The sequence below is a fragment of the Chaetura pelagica genome, unplaced genomic scaffold (assembly GCF_000747805.2).
Source record: "Chaetura pelagica isolate M959 unplaced genomic scaffold, ChaPel_1.0 scaffold402, whole genome shotgun sequence".
In the NCBI taxonomy this organism is placed as follows: domain Eukaryota; kingdom Metazoa; phylum Chordata; class Aves; order Apodiformes; family Apodidae; genus Chaetura; species Chaetura pelagica.
The window spans coordinates 73,672-89,544 of NW_009952264.1; the positions used below are offsets into that span (position 1 = coordinate 73,672).

Sequence of the window (15,873 nt, forward strand, 5' to 3'; positions counted from 1 at the left end):
CTGCGGTTGGGGGGGAGATGTGGGGCCTCCTCTGTGTGAGAGAGCTTAGGATCAAGGGGGAGATGTGAGATCTTTTTTTGTGTGACAGGACTCTGAATGGGGGGGGGAGCAAAATGTGGGGCCTCTTGTGTGGGAGGTCTCAGGATGGGAGGGGGGCAAGATGTGGGGCCACTTCTTTGTGATGGGGTGGTGGGCAGGGGGAGCTCTGTGTGGAACAGTGAGGTCTGGGTGAGGGGGGAGGTTGTTGATGGTGGGGTCTGGGTGGGGGGAGCTTTAGAGACCACCCCCAGGTAGGGGAGATGTAGAGACTGCCTGTGTGTGCCAGTGGGAGCTGGGCAGGGTCCCTGTGTGTGTAGCAGGCAGAAGCAGGAGGGCTGTTTCATGTGTGACAGTGAGGTCTGGGTGGAGGATGCTGGGGGCAAGGGGAGGTGTGGGGGATCCCCGTGTGTGGCACTGGGGTCAGTGCCTTAGGGGGTGGCCAGGGTGAGGCCTTTCTTCCTTAGCTCTGCCTTAGGAGATGAGGGCAGGGGGTAGGGGAGGACATATTTCAGTCTGGAGGTGAAAAGCCTGCCCCACCAGTACTCCTGAATTAGTAGGATGAGACCAAATCTCTCTTCTTTCAGCACCCTCATAGTACAACTTCTGCTTCTGCAGGAGGATGTGGTTGAGAGGGAAAAGTTGGGAGTGTGGGGAGGGGGGGCAGGATCCCTGCTGAGGGCTGCTGCATTTCTCAGCGTGGGAAGGGAAGTCTTGGGGCTCACACTGAATGAAAAACCTGTCCAAAAAAGTACCAGGCACCACTGAGGTGACAATACTGACAGTGAAGTGAATAAAATAAATACTCAGTATTTTTAGTGGTAAAAAAAATCTGCCTTTTGTTTTTTCAAACACTAAACATGACTCTGGCTGGAGATAAAAGTCCATTCATGTAGTTTGCTCTGGATTACTGTCTTTCCTTCTTTACTCTTGTGCTGACTGAGAATCTTGCTGCATACATTGGACAGATTTTGTCTTTTCCCTCTGTTTGTTGGTAACCTCAGAATGACACCAGAACAGAGTCCAGCAACTTCCCTCATCGACAGGACCATCAAGATGAGGAGAGAGACTGAAGCCAGGAAGGTGGTCTTGGCCTGGGGGCTCCTCAACGTGTCAGTTGCAGGCATGATATACACTGAGATGTATGTTCCTTCTGACCTCTGCTTCCACCAATCCAATTGGGTAGATCCCTCAATATTTCCAGGGACTGAACAGTTGCAACATCTACTTGGTTTTCCCTTTCAGGTCTGGAAAACTCATCAGCTCCTATTACAACATCACATACTGGCCACTCTGGTATATTGGTGAGTCACTGCTGCATTTCATTTGATTTCCAGGATTCTTCTCTATTTTCACTTGTCAGTTTTATTGCCAGAAATGTCACTTTTCACCCCACCATGTATGTATTTCTTTCATTTCCATCAAAACTTAGTTTTGCTTCAAGCTGTTGGGATTTCAGCATTTTTAGTGTCAGGTGAGGAGTGTTAAGAGCTTTTTTTGATGTATCATGAGAGGGCAGGTGCTGCTTTAAATATGTTTGATATGTGGGGAACATTGCAGGTTATCCTGGGTTGTACTGTGGGTGGGGAGGACATTTCATAATAATTTACGTTTGTTTTGGCTAACTAACTGTATTAATTAGTGTTAGAGAAGGAAGCAGGGAGAAAAGCCATGAGATGAGGGACAGATGATTTGATGGAAGATGTTTTTTGAGAAATGCCCTGAAACTTGATTGCAGTAGTTTATGTCCCTTTTGGAGAATCCCAGACTGGTTTGGGTTGGAAGGGACCTCAAAGATCATCTAGATCCATCCCCCCTGCATGGGCAGGGACACCTCCCACCAGCCCAGGCTGCTCCAAGCCCCATCCAACCTGCCCTTCAACACTGCCAGGGATGGGGCAGCCACAGCTTCTCTGGCCAACCTGGGCCAGGGTCTCCCCACCCTCACAGCCCAGAATTGCTCCCTCCCATCTCAGCTCCAGCTCCCTCTGCCAGCTGGAAACCCTTCCCCCTGCTCCCATCCCTCCCTGCCCTTGTCCCAAGTCCCTCCCCAGCTTTCCTGGAGCCCCTTCAGGCACTGGAAGCTGCTCTCAGGTCTCCCTGGAGCCTTCTCTTCTCCAGGCTCAACACCCCAACTCTCCCAGCCTGTCTCCAGAGCAGAGCTGCTCCAGCCCATTTTTAACCATTCCATTTTAGCAATACCAATTAATCTGAATACAGAAAGGAAATTTATCTTCTATTGTTCTTGCATAAGAAGGTGAAGAAATCCTAGATATTTTCCAAAATTTGTACTGATTTACATTGTCCATCTCCTGCCTTTTGCCAACAATTCACTTTCCTTGTTCCTCGTGCTCAGACCCTCTGTGTCTCCTCCAGAACTCGCCCTTGCATCTCTCTTCAGCCTGAATGCCCTGTTTGATTTCTGGAGGTACTTCAAGTACACGGTGGCACCAACGAGCTTGGTCATGAGTCCTGGCCAGCAGACCCTGCTGGGCTTGCAGAATGCAGGTGGGTGTCACAAATATCTCTGGAAATACTTTTTTTTTTTTTTTAATTTTGAGATGATTCCTTTCTCAATGGCAGGATTCTTTAGTGAACTGAGCTCTGAAGTACCTCATCTGAACTGAGTGATAAACTGAGTTACCTGTAGAATCACTGGCTGGTTTGGGTTGGAAGAGACGTTAAAGATCATCCAATTCCAACCCCCTGCATGGGCAGGGACACCTCCCACCAGTCCAGGCTGCTCCAAGCCCCATCCAACCTGCCCTTCAACACTGCCAGGGATGGAGCAGCCACAGCTTCCCTGGGCAACCTGGGCCAGGCTCTCCCCACCCTCACAGCCCAGAATTTCTCCCTCCCATCTCAGCTCCAGCTCCCTCTGCCAGCTGGAAACCCTTCCCCCTGCTCCCATCCCTCCCTGCCCTTGTCCCAAGTCCCTCCCCAGCTTTCCTGGAGCCCCTTCAGGCACTGAAAGGTGCTCTCAGGTCTCCCTGGAGCCTTCTCTTCTCCAGGCTGAACCAGTACTGGGCAACCTGGGTCAGTGTCTTTTCCGTCTTCTCTTTTTTTCCTCTCTGTGACTTGACTGCTGAGTTCTGTAGGGGCCAGATTTTTCTCCTGTCCTTTCTAACATCTGTACAGAATTGCTTTAAGATGGTGTCACGTGTCCCATTTTCATCTGCACTGAAAGGGGGAGAAGAGTTTTGGGGCAGTAACTTCTGATTTTCCCTCCCTGCAGCTGTACAAACCACCCCACCCCGGGAGCTGGCGGCCAAGAAGGTCCCGTCTGCGACGCCTTCTCCTCCCATCCAGGGTCAGAGTGTGCTGAGTTACAGCCCTTCCCGTTCTCCCAGTGCCAGCCCAAAGTTCCCCACTGGTTGTCTCACAGGATACAGCCCCCAGTTCCAGGCTCTGCCAGGCAGCAGCCCTTCCTACAGCAGCACTGCCACTTACTCACCCAGCAGCAGCTACAGTAAGGTAAGGACCAAGGCAGCTCCCAGGGGGACACTTTGCTCCTTGTGTTGTCTATCAAAGCTGAGCAGCAGCCAGCAGAGATGGCTGTGTTTGGGTTGTGTGTGTTTGTTCCTTTTGTGAAGCAGGTGGAAAACTGTCCTCTCAGGATTTGTCCTTTTTCTCTGGTGTCACTCTACTTGTTTTAGAGTGGCTGCTTTGTTTCAGAGCAAAGCAAAAAGAGGAAACCAAAATACAAAGGGGGGAAATGTTGAAGGGCAGGCTGGATGGGGCTTGGAGCAACCTGGTCTGGTGGGACGTGTCCCTGCCCATGCAGGGGGTTGGATCTAGATGATCTTTTAGGTCCCTTCCAACGCAAACCATCCCACGATACAAAAAGATGCTGTGATTCTAACAAAAACCCCAACCTAAACCCCAAGCAGGAGTTTTTTCATGTTGTTTCAAGGAGGAATTCTGTCTCCCTCACGTGACACGACCATTTATTTTTATCCACCCAAGGCTTCCAGCTTCAGCCCCTCTCCCAGTGGATCCCCATACACCACCACTGTTGGACCAGTGGAAAGTGGTGGCCTGAGGTCTCGTTACCGCTCCTCACCCATCCTCTATAATTCTCCTGCTGGCAAAGAAGACTACATGACAGACCTGAAGTCACTGGACACCTTCCTTAGAAATGAAGAGGAGAAACAGCACAGAGTTCAACTGGGTAAGTCAGCATGGGATAGGAAAAGCTTGGTGTGGAGAACATGTTTGGTTTATTTGAGATTGGCTTTTGCAGGTGAGGGAAGTTGGAAAGGATTCCAGCACTAGTTCAGCCTGGAGAAGAGAAGGCTCCAGGGAGACCTTAGAGCACCTTCCAGTGCCTGAAGGGGCTCCAGGAAAGCTGGGGAGGGACTTGGGACAAGGGCAGGTAGGGATGGGATGAGGGGAAAGGGTTTCCAGCTGGAAGAGGGAGCTGGAGCTGGGATGTGAGGGAGAAATTCTGTGCTGTGAGGGTGGGGAGACCCTGGCCCAGGCTGCCCAGAGAAGCTGTGGCTGCCCCATCCCTGGCAGTGTTGAAGGGCAGGTTGGATGGGGCTTGGAGCAGCCTGGAATGGTGGGAGGTGTCCCTGCCTATGGCAGGAGGGTTGGAACCAGATGATTTTTAAGGTGCCTTCCAACCCAAACCATTCCATGTTTCTAAGATGTGATTCTATGGTAACCACCTTGGTAAAGGTGCCTGCTGGCCTGTTTGGTCTTCTAGTGAGTAATTAGGACGTGAGGTAGGACACCATCAGTGCTACACAGCTCTCTGGCTTAGGAGCTTCAGGAAGCTCCCCTCCAAAATACTCTTGGATAAAAAAGATGCTGGTCTGGCAGCCTATGGAAATGTGTGCTGTTGGATTATCTCTGTCAGGGTGATGGATGGGCTTTATCACCTTGAGGAGGGTTATCTGATGGAGGAGGCATTTCAGGTCATGGGGTTGAGTTGCCCACATCAGTTTTTTGTCTTGGGTAGGAGCAATCAAGAGGCACGTGGAATCAGTGTTCATGCAGACTGGCTGCAGCCTGTGTATTCATGGCAGTTGGTGGTCCTGTCTCTTGTCACAGACTGACCTGCTGCCTCTTCTGGTGCTTCCAGAATTCCTTGGCAACAACTGTTCATGACTGCTTAATGAATCTTTGCAGGAAGTTCAGATTCCAGCTCTCCTTCCAGCAGCCCAACGTTTTGGAACTACAGCCGTTCCATGGCAGACTATGCCCAAGTGCTGAGGAAGTTCCAGTACCAGCTGGCCTGCAGGTCCCAGGCTCCCTCAGCACACAAGGATGAAGCTGATCTGAGCTCCAAACAGGCTGCAGAAGAGGTAAATTCTGTGGGCAAGAGGGAGAAACAGGCCTCTAAAACACACAGCTTTGTGCAAAGGCTTGGATGGGGCTGTATCAAAAATGTTGGAGGGAGGGGAATCCTCTGGTATTGAACCACCTGTGTACAAGCTTCCCTGGGAATGGAATTTGCAGTTTCTCGGTTGTAGTTGGAAAATGATTTTTCCCTTGGAGAGCGAGGCTCACACTGACTGAAGTGCATTTGTGACATAAAAAGTGACATTAAAAATGTGCTGCAGCTGCTCTGTGTTTAACCCAGTGGGAAAGCTGAAGGATGCAGAGCAGCTGGTCTGGTGGGAGGTGTCCCTGCTCATGCAAGGGGGGTTGGAACTAAATGGTCTTTAAGGTCCCTTCCAACCCAAACCAGTCTGTTATTCAGAGCCTTTATGCTTCCACCTGAAGAAGGGCTGATGCAAAGGGACAAACTTCTTGTGGCTTCAATTACATTTGATCAGTTTTCTTGATTTCCTACATTCATCTAATGAAGCTTCCTGTTCAAATACCTCAAAACCAAGCCTACAGGGCACAACAGTTTTATCCTAATACAGCTTAAAACTGGATGTGAGCTCATGCAAGATGGTTTGTACCAGGAGTAGAGTGTTCTCTTAAGTTCTTATATATCTTTACTAAACCTTTCCATAGGTTTGGGCACGGGTGACAATGAACCGACAGCTCCTTGACCACATGGATTCCTGGACTGCTAAGTTCAGAAATGTAAGTCCCATCTCCAAGGAATGCCAAGTTTTGAAGAACAGGTGCAGCTGAGTGGACAACCACCTCCATGGGCCTGGTTTGCCCATGGTTTGCTCCCAAACCTCAGGCCAGCTTCCTTCAGTTCCCCAATCCTGTCACTCTACAAATCCCACACCTACTTTTTTATCAGCTCCTTAATTTCCTGAAACAGATGGGAGAGGGAGTGGACCCATCAAAGCATAAATATTTATGGATGGAGGGCTGTGCTCCATAATAGCCCTTTTCTCATTGTTCAGAAAAGCTGTATCTGATCCTTTGTGGAGATTTGTTTTCCTGACATGACAGGAGATTTTAAAGAGTCATTTAAACTCTGCCTAAGTTGATATTCTAATTACTTTTCTCCTTGCTTGGCCCCATTTGTTAAGCTGCTCTGTGATTGTGACAATAATGATTAGTGGGTTGTGGTTAAGACCTGGGGTTATTTTTTTTACATCTTTTTGTTGCTTCTGACCACTTGAATTTTCACCCCTTTTCTTTCCCAGTGGATTAATGAGACTATCCTGGTACCTCTTGTCCAAGAGATCGAGTCTGTGAGCACTCAGTTGAGAAGAATGGGGTGTCCAGAGCTGCAGATTGGAGGTGGGATGAGGCAGAAGCTTTGGGTAGGGGGGTTAATGGAGGGGCTGGGGTGATAGAAATATATAAAAATCAGGTGATTTATAAATCAGGTCTGTTAAATCTCTCTGTTCCTTTACCACTCTGTATGGGTGTGGTCTTTGTTCCTTGTCATACATTTCATCCAGCTGGAATTGTTCTTCATAAGACTTTAGGAGATGAAGTCACACTAATGCTTGTTTCATTTAAAATTCATAACCCTCCCTTTTTATTTCTTTGTTTTCCCCTAAACTTACTGCTTGGGATTTACAGGCTCAAATTGTCATTGATTATAGCATGGGAAACTGTCAGAAAATATTTCAGGGCTCTCAGTGTGTCCCTATAAACCCTCAGTGTCTCCAGTCCTATGTGCTTTTCCAACTTCTTCCTTGAAATCAGCTGCTTTCTGAAAGAAGTACTTGTTTTAGGTGGTGATGATCTGGAGTTGGGACACAATTTTGAATTACTTGCTCCTCTTGTTGCTTCAAATGTATATCCCCTTCACCAAGAAGTGGATTTGCTGAGCTACATTTCCTTTCAATCCACCTTTTTTGGGTAGTTTGTTGTAGTGTCTCCTCAAGAGCTGCATCTCTTGTGGTGCCTGTAGAAAGACTGATCAGTGCTGGTCTTCTCCCCACCTCATTACTCTCCCTCTGCTCTTCGAAGTGGATGTTGCTTCCTTGTAGCTTTGATGTTCTGTGAAGCACCTGCTGCTTCACTGGGATGGAAATGAGCATCTGAGGCAGTGTCACATGGTAAATACTTCAGAGGATCATGGAATGGTTTGGGTTGGAAGAGACCTTGATGATCATGCAGTTCCAACCCCCCTGCATGGGCAGGGACACCTCCCACCATTCCAGGTTGCTCCAAGCCCCATCCAACCTGCCCTTCAACACTGCCAGGGATGGGGCAGCCACAGCTTCCCTGGGCAACCTGGGCCAGGGTCTCCCCACTCTGACAGGGAAGAATTTCTTCCTGATGTCTAACCTCAATCTCCCCTCTTCCACTTTAAAACCCTTCCCCCTGCTCCCATCCCTTCCTGCCCTTGTCCCAAGTCCCTCCCCAGCTTTCCTGGAGCCCCTTCAGGCCTTAGAAGCTGCTCTAATGTCTAAGACCCTCATTTTATTTTTGGTTTGTATTGAAACTCTCCAGTTATTTTTCTAGATAACAACCTGTCTCATCAGCTGGTCATCATTAAAACAGGGTTTTAATTTTTTTAAATACATATGGTAACAATTTGATTTTTATTACCAAGTAATATTTTAAAACATATTTAAGCAACCACACAGACATTTCTTTCTAGACATCTTAGTTTTTATTTTGTAAAAAATAGGCTCCTTTATAATTTTAAGAAGAGATACATCTCCTTGTGTAGGTACCTGTGATAGATGCAAAGTTAAATTTAGATGAAAACTGGAATTCATTTAAAAATCCACAGACCATCTTCTAGAAAAGGAAAAACAGACATTTCTCATGTGTACAAACATTCAGTCTTTGAAACACTTTGTAAGTGTAATTTGTAGTTAGGAATGAAGCTGGTTATCTCTGGTCACTGTGTCCTCCCAGATGACAGGGTGAATGTTTCTAGTGCTTTAAATGGGGCAGGGAAAAGGAGAGCACTTGGCAGGGACATGTCTGGGGTGGTTGTAGCTGACCTGGCCTGTCTCTTGCTGTGTTGCAGAAGCCAGCATCAGCAGCCTGAAGCAGGCAGCACTTGTGAAAGCTCCACTCATTCCCACCCTGAATGCCCTGGTGCAGTACCTGGATCTGTCACCAAACCAGGAGTATTTGGTGGAAAGGATCAAAGGTAGGTGGTGTCACCGTGCTGAAACACTTCCCTGCCACTCTGGGGTGTTGGTGGCTCCAGTGGAGATGCCTGAAGAGTCATGGCAGGGATGAGAGCTGCTTTTAAGCAGGAGAATTAGAGAATGGCCAGGGTTGGAAGGGACCTCTGGAGATCATCAAGTCCACCCCTCCTGCCAGAGCAGGATCCAGTACTTGAAGGGGGCCTGCAGGAAAGCTGGGGAGGGACTTTTCATCAGAGAAGACAGTGATAATACAAGGGGTGATGGTTTTAAACTGAGAGAGGGGAGATTTAGGTGAGATATTAGGAAGAAATTCTTCACTCTAAGGGTGGTGAGGAACTGGAATGAGTTGCCAAGGGAGGTTGTTGATGCCCCATCCCTGGAGGTTTTTAAGGCCAGGTTGGCTGAGGTTTTGTGCAACCTGGTCTAGTGGTTCCCTGCTCATGGCAGGGGGGTTGGAACTTGGTGATCTTTAAGGTCCCTTCCAACCTTCATGATTCTATGATCCCCCCGGTCAGGTCACTCAGAAAGGCACCCAGACAGGTCTGGAAAGTCTCCAGAGAAGGAGACTCCACCACCTCTCTGGGCAGCCTGTCCCAGGGCTCTGTCACCCTCACAGGAAAGAAGTTTCTCCTCATGTTGAGGAGAGATGTTTCTTCCCAGCTTTCTCTTTTCACAGCCACACAGGACTTGGATGCACCTTTGGGGATGGGTTTTAAAAGCTTGATTTCTCCTTCCCCTCCTGTGTGCTCGGGGTGCAAAGTGCTGGATTTTAATCCATTCATCACAAATCAAAACCACCCTGTACATTTACCTCCCATATGATCCCCTTCACAGGCATTTCATTCCCTGAACTCTCTCCTATTTTGTACACTGGAAACCTGTAGGAAGCCCCTGAAATGAGCATAAAATACCACTTTTATACACTTTTAACCCCCAGTAAGTGAATAAATCCTGTTGCTTTCAGAGCTTTCCCAGGGAGGCTGCATGAGCTCGTTCAGATGGAACAGAGGAGGGGATTTCAAAGGCCGAAAGTGGGACACTGACCTGCCCACTGACTCCTCTGTAAGTTCTTGAAGACCTCTCGTGACAACACCTTAAATCTTTGGAATTGGGAAGGCAGGAAGTGTTTTGAGGAACATGGGAAAATCCTGTTTGCATCGTTGACACAGATAATCCCCTTGTAGTTGGCAAGATTCGGTGGGGAATAATGCAAAAGGCAGGAGTGCTGGTTCACTGGGGGATGTTTTGTGAGAAACCTGAAGCTGTTGCACTTCCTACTGGAGAGAAAACTTGTTGTAACCTCAGCCCCTTCATCTGCAAGGTCAGGAGGAGCAGCCCCTCAGTGGAAGGAATGACTTAAAAATTCAACTAAAGGAATGAAAATAATTTTTTAAAAGACCACTGAACAATCCAGGGAGTAGAAAACAGGCTTTGGAATGTGACTTTTAAGCTAAACTCTGTATCTGAAAGTAGAGTTTGGGTGAATTCGTTTTTTTATCCCCCACTGTAAATAGATTTTTCAGTTTCTTGGGAGAATAAAACCCAGGAATGTCAGAGCTTCCCAGGTTGGCAGACAAATATCTAACCATTTTCAGTTGTACAAAATCAGTCCTAAAATGGGATTTGATTTTCTGTTTGTTAAAAGGATTAAATATTTGGTAGTTTCTTGGCCACGGGGCAACTCTTGGTGTCTTGAAATTAACAGGGTGAAAAACTCCAGAGTGTTTAAAGGTCATGAGACAGAGGATTCAGTCTTTTCTCACAACCACCTGGGAGAGGTGGAGTTGGGGGGGCAGGAAATGAAACTTGAAGAGTTCTCTGCTACAAGAGATTAAAATGAACATGAGGTTTTGACATCACTTACTCAAGATAATCAATATAACAAAAAATTAAAAATACAATTTTGCATGTGTTTTTGTTCCTCACACTGGAGGCAACACAAAGCTCTTGTTTCCAAGGTGCATCTCCCAAAATTCTGGAGGCTTCTGGTGTTTGGCCCAGAGAAACTTTTGGTTTTGTCCATGGAACAGATCCTGTTCTAGAGAACAAACACAGACATCACCAGCTGGCAGCTCATTTACCCACATCAAATGTTGAAGGGCCCTCCAGGAAGGGTTAAAACACCCAGAAGCTGTAGTGTGGGTTTCTGGTGACTCCTTCCAGGACTTGATTTCAAAATGTTGATGTTTTTCAGAAGATTTATGGCCAAGTTCAGGATTTTCCAGTGATTTTTATTTTGCCTTTCTGAGGGGAAAAAGGAGAAATCTGCTGGGTTGGGGCAGTGTCAGGGAAGCTGTAATTTGATTTCATCTGCCAATCTCAGCCAGAATCCTTGCAGCTTGTACCAGAGCCCATGGATAAAGCAGCTGCCCTGGAGATCTTAGGCTCCATATGTCAATCAGATCCATGACTTTGCCAAATTCTGCAGGAATTCTGAGAGGATGACAAAAAAAGCTGCTGCATTTTTAAGGCTGCTGAAGTGAGGTTTTGGTTTTCTCTGCCCAGATCATCATGCACGTGTTCTGCACTTACCTTGACTCCAGACTGCCTCCTCACCCCAAGTATCCTGATGGGAAAACCTTCACTTCCCAACACTTCATCCAGACCCCAGACAAACCAGGTATTGACACTCACAGTTCCCTGCTCTCTGATAGAATCACAGAATAGTTTGGGTTGGAAGGGACCATAAAGATCACCTAGTTCCAACCCCCCTGCATGGGCAGGAACACCTCCCACCAGACCAGGCTGCTCTAAGCCCCATCTGACCTGCCCTTCAACACTGCCAGGGATGGGGCAGCCACAGCTTCCCTGGGCAACCTGGGCCAGGGTCTCACCACCCTCAGTGAAAAATTTCTTCCTTATGTCCAACCTTGATCTCCCCTCTTCCAGCTGGAAACCTTTCCCCCTGCTCCCATCCCTCCCTGCCCTTGCCCCAAGTCCCTCTCCAGCTTTCCTGGAGCCCCTTCAGGCACTGGAAGCTGCTCTAAGGTCTCCCTGGAGCCTTCTCTTCTCCAGGCTGAACACCCCAACTCTCCCAGCCTGTCTCCAGAGCAGAGCTGCTCCAGCCCTCCCAGCATCCATGAGGCCTCCTCTGGCCTCTCTCCAACAACTCCATGTCCTTCCTGTGTTGGGGATCCCTGAGGTGGCCCCAGCCCTGCAGCAAAGCAGAGCAGAGGGGACAATTCCCTCCCTGGCCCTGCTGGTCACCCTGCTGGTGACAGCCCAGGACACACAGGGGTGGTTTCTGGGCTCCAGCACACGGTGCCAGCTCCTGTTGAGCTTCTCCTCACCCAACACCCCCAAGTCCTTCTCCTCAGGGTTTCTCTCCATCCATTCTCCACCCAGCCTGGATTTGTCCTTAGGATTGTCCCCACCCATGAGCAGGACCCTGCACTTGGCCTTATTGAACTTCATCAGGTTCACATGGTCTCACCTCTCCAGCCTGTCCAGGTCCCTCTGGATGGATCCCTTCCTTCCAGCATGTCACCACACCACACAGCTGGTGTCATTAGCAAACCTGCTCGGGGGTTCATCTCAGCTCACCTCAACACGCCTCAGCATTCCCATTGTCTTTTCCTTCCCAGACACTTCCAATGAAAACGTGTTCTGCATCTACCAGAGCAGCATCAACCCACCCCACTACGAGCTGATCTACCAGCGCCACGTCTACAACCTGCCCAAGGTACTTGCCCTCCTCCTGCTGCCAGGAAAGCAGCTCTGATTTGGGTTTGTTTTTAGGAATTAGCCACATTTACTGAATACAGTGTCCAGTTCTGGTGCCCTCAGCATAAGAAAGATACAGACCTGTTGGAGAGGTCCAGAGAAGGGCCACCAAGATGATCCAAGAGCTGGAGCAGCTCTGCTCTGGAGTCAGGCTGGGAGATTTGGGGTGTTAAGCCTGGAGAAGAGAAGGCTCCAGGGAGACCTTAGAGCAGCTTCCAGTGCCTGAAGGGGCTCCAGGAAAGCTGGGGAGGGGCTTTTCATCAGAGAAGATGGGGATAATACAAGGGGGGATGGTTTTAAACTGAGAGAGGGGAGATTTAGGTGAGATATTAGGAGGAAATTCTTCACTCTAAGGGTGCTGAGGAACTGGAATGGGTTGCCCAGGGAGGTTGTTGATGCCCCATCCCTGGAGGTTTTTAAAGCCAGGTTGGCTGAGGTTTTGTGCAACCTGGTCTAGTGGTTCCCTGCTCATGGCAGGGGGTTGGAACTTGGTGATCTTTAAGGTCCCTTCCAACCTTCATGATTCTCTGATTCTAATATTTACACACAGACTGGCCCAGTGCAGGAATGAAACATCAGCTTGGTCTTTGACCACACATGGTGCTTAGTCTGCCACTACACAACAGCTTTAATACCTATTTCAGATACAAAACCACCTCTCCAGGAGCTTCCTCATCTTTATTTTCTATTTAACTATTTTAGAATAAGTCCTGTGCATTATCACCCCCTCAGGCCAGCACATTCATAGGAGTTCTGGGGGGGGGGAAGCTTCCAGCATCAAAACAGTGAAACTCTTCCATTTCATTTTCATTTAACAGTAAAGTTTAATTTTAATTCTCTCTCATTGCTGGATCTCTGCTTTCCAAAAAGCTCCAGAATTTGAAGCATTTGGAGATGATCATCTGATCTAGTGTCCCTGCCTGTGCAGGGGAGGTTGGATCTAGATGATCTTTAAGGTCCCTTTTCTCTTTCTGTGGATTCAGGGCAGAAACAACATGTTCCACACCTTGCTGATGTTCCTGTATATCATAAAGACAAAAGAATCCGGGATGTTGGGGTGAGTTCCTGTCATTCCCTGGAATCGCGCTGCGTGCGGGATGGGAGTGGAGCCACCCTGGCTTGAAGCAACATCTCTTGAAGGCACCTTACACCAAACAAGCTATGCAGCCCAGAAACCACCCTGTGTGTCCTGGGCTGTCACCAGCAGGGTGACCAGCTGGGCCAGGGAGGGGATTGTCCCCTCTGCTCTGCTCTGCTGAGACCCCCCTGCAGGGCTGGGGCCACCTCTGGGGTCCCCAACACAGGAAGGACATGGAGCTGTTGGAGAGAGGCCAGAGGAGGCCCCAGAGATGCTGGGAGGGCTGGAGCAGCTCTGCTCTGGAGCCAGGCTGGGAGAGTTGGGGTGTTGAGCCTGGAGAAGAGAAGGCTCCAGGGAGACCTGAGAGCAGCTTCCAGTGCCTGAAGGGGCTCCAGGAAAGCTGGGGAGGGGCTTGGGACAAGGGCAGGGAGGAATGGGATGAGGGGGAAGGGTTTCCAGCTGGAAGAGGGAGCTGGAGATGAGATGTGAGGGAGAAATTCTGTGCTGTGAGGGTGGGGAGAGCCTGGCCCAGGTTGCCCAGGGAAGCTGTGGCTGCCCCATCCCTGGCAGTGTTGAAGGGCAGGTTGGATGGGGCTTGGAGCAGCCTGGTCTGGTGGGAGGTGTCCCTGCCCATGGCAGGGGGTTGGAACTGGATGACCTTGGCTGTCCTTTCCAGCCCAGTCCATCCCACCATTCCATGACTGTACGAAACGCTGCGATGGGACAGACACTGATGGTGTTAAAATCATCCTCTGGGTTGAGACACAACCTCAGTTTCTTCATCCATCTGGTTAGATCTGATGTGCACGAGAAATAAAACCAATGTCCAGGTTCCCCCTCCCCAACAGCCCCACCTCCCATCCCCAGCCCCACCCCTGCCTGGGAGATGCTGACGTGTCAAACAATCAGTTTTTAGTCCATATTTCCATTTTCTTGCCATTTATTGTCGCCGCTTCTGGTTTTGCAGGCGGGTGAACCTCGGATTATCCGGAGTCAACGTCCTGTGGATTTTTGGGGAATAACCTCTCCAGGGAGGATCCCACTTCAGAGGAAAACCCCTCCCCCGCTGCCACGAGCGGAGCAGCCTCATTACCTGCTTGAGTTAATGAATTTCAGCTCTGCTCTGTGGGCAGAGGGGACATGTTTTTAACTCCCGCGTGGGTTCGGTGACCGGAGGGTTGGAACGTTTGGTCCCGGTGCCACGGGAACACCGGGCAGGTTTTGTCTTCCCAGCTCCTGGTCTGAACAAATCCCGTTTTCCAAAAGGTTTTGCAGTTTCTGTTCCCTGTGTCCATCTGGGGCGTCACCTCTGATCTGAGATTGACTGGTCTGAACCAAGGTTAACTAGTTTGAACCAACCTTAACTAATCCGAACCAAGATTAACTGAACCAAACCGATAATAACTGGTGTGAACTGAGCTTGACTGATCCAAACACAGGTGAACTCATCTGAACCAAGCTTAACTGGTCTGAACTGAGCTTAACTGATCTAAGTTTAACTCATCTGAACTGACTTTAACTAACCTGAAGCAAGATTAACTGATCTGAACCAAGCTTGACTGATCAGAGCCAAGGTTAACTGATCAGAACCAAGTCTAACTGATCAGAACTGAGGTTGACTGATCTGAACTGAGTTTAGTTGATCTGAACTGAGCTTGGAACGGAAATTAATTGATCAGAACTGACCTTAACTAATCTCAGTTGACCTCAGCTAATCTGAACTGAGGTTAATTGAGCTGAACTGAGTTAAAACTGACCAGAACTAGGCTTAACTGCTCTGAACTGAGCTTCACTGACCTCAGGACCAAACTCCAACCCCCAGAGCCCACGATGGCGTTGCCACAGGGGGATGATCCAGCCCTTTGGCCCGAGGGATCCCAGGAATTCCAGAGGGATCCAGGAAAATCCCAACCCAGACTCGTTTGGCTTCATCCCATGATTAGAACCCCCAGGATTATTTTAATTGCCATTGGGTTTCCTGCCCCCATGGGGGGGTTTGTGCTGCAGGGAAGGGAAGAGGCACCAAGGTTGGAATTGTAGGATTGGGAAAATCCCTTTGGAATTGGATTTTAATTCTCATTTTTGGTGGTTTTTCTCAACCACATCAGCCCCCCTCCCAGCCCTGCTCTCCAACCTGTTCCCTTCAGCCCCAACCTTTTAGGGTTTTCCTACATTTTTACTGCTCCCAACAACTTTTCCTACATAACCTGGAATTCCGGGATCAGCCCTGAAGCTCCATCGCCCTGTGGGAACACCCAAGAATTTTGGTTCCCGGGTGGAAAGAGGAGTTTTTGTTCTCTCCTCGGGTTCTTCCCGTGGTTTCAATGTCCCCAAATCCAAGGAGGAGGGACCGAAGATCCCGGAATTTTGAAGATCCCGGATTTTTTTTGTCCCAGGTTCCTTCACCCACGTGACTCCCGGCGCTTTCACTGCTCCTGGAAGGGCAGGAATTTTCAGCTTTCACCCCAAAAAACAACGGGGGTTTTGCTCCTGAAGGGCCCGTCCCCGGGGTACCCTGATATACCACCCTCCCCGCCCCCCCGGATATACCAC

The 15,873-nt window shown here is 49.1% G+C and overlaps 1 protein-coding gene across 1 annotated transcript; it reads left to right on the top strand.

The window, feature by feature from the left end:
* Positions 1-1,041: 1,041 nt before the first annotated feature.
* TMEM209 (transmembrane protein 209) lies at positions 1,042-14,342 on the top strand. Its single transcript, XM_010007659.1, has 14 exons — positions 1,042-1,178; positions 1,282-1,340; positions 2,413-2,544; positions 3,272-3,510; positions 4,003-4,207; positions 5,170-5,345; positions 6,007-6,078; positions 6,600-6,696; positions 8,393-8,518; positions 9,484-9,581; positions 11,025-11,139; positions 12,104-12,201; positions 13,226-13,299; positions 14,288-14,342. The coding sequence occupies exons 1-14, from the start codon at positions 1,042-1,044 to the stop codon at positions 14,340-14,342; spliced, it is 1,683 nt and encodes a 560-aa protein (XP_010005961.1).
* The last annotated feature ends 1,531 nt before the right edge of the window (positions 14,343-15,873 follow it).

Bases quoted from the DNA above. Each gene is read 5' to 3' on its own strand.
- TMEM209 (XM_010007659.1), top strand. From the start codon at position 1,042: ATGACACCAGAACAGAGTCCAGCAACTTCCCTCATCGACAGGACCATC. The intron at 5,346-6,006 runs GTAAATTCTGTG...ACCTTTCCATAG, and splicing joins CCAAACAGGCTGCAGAAGAG to GTTTGGGCACGGGTGACAAT. The intron at 8,519-9,483 runs GTAGGTGGTGTC...TGTTGCTTTCAG, and splicing joins TTTGGTGGAAAGGATCAAAG to AGCTTTCCCAGGGAGGCTGC.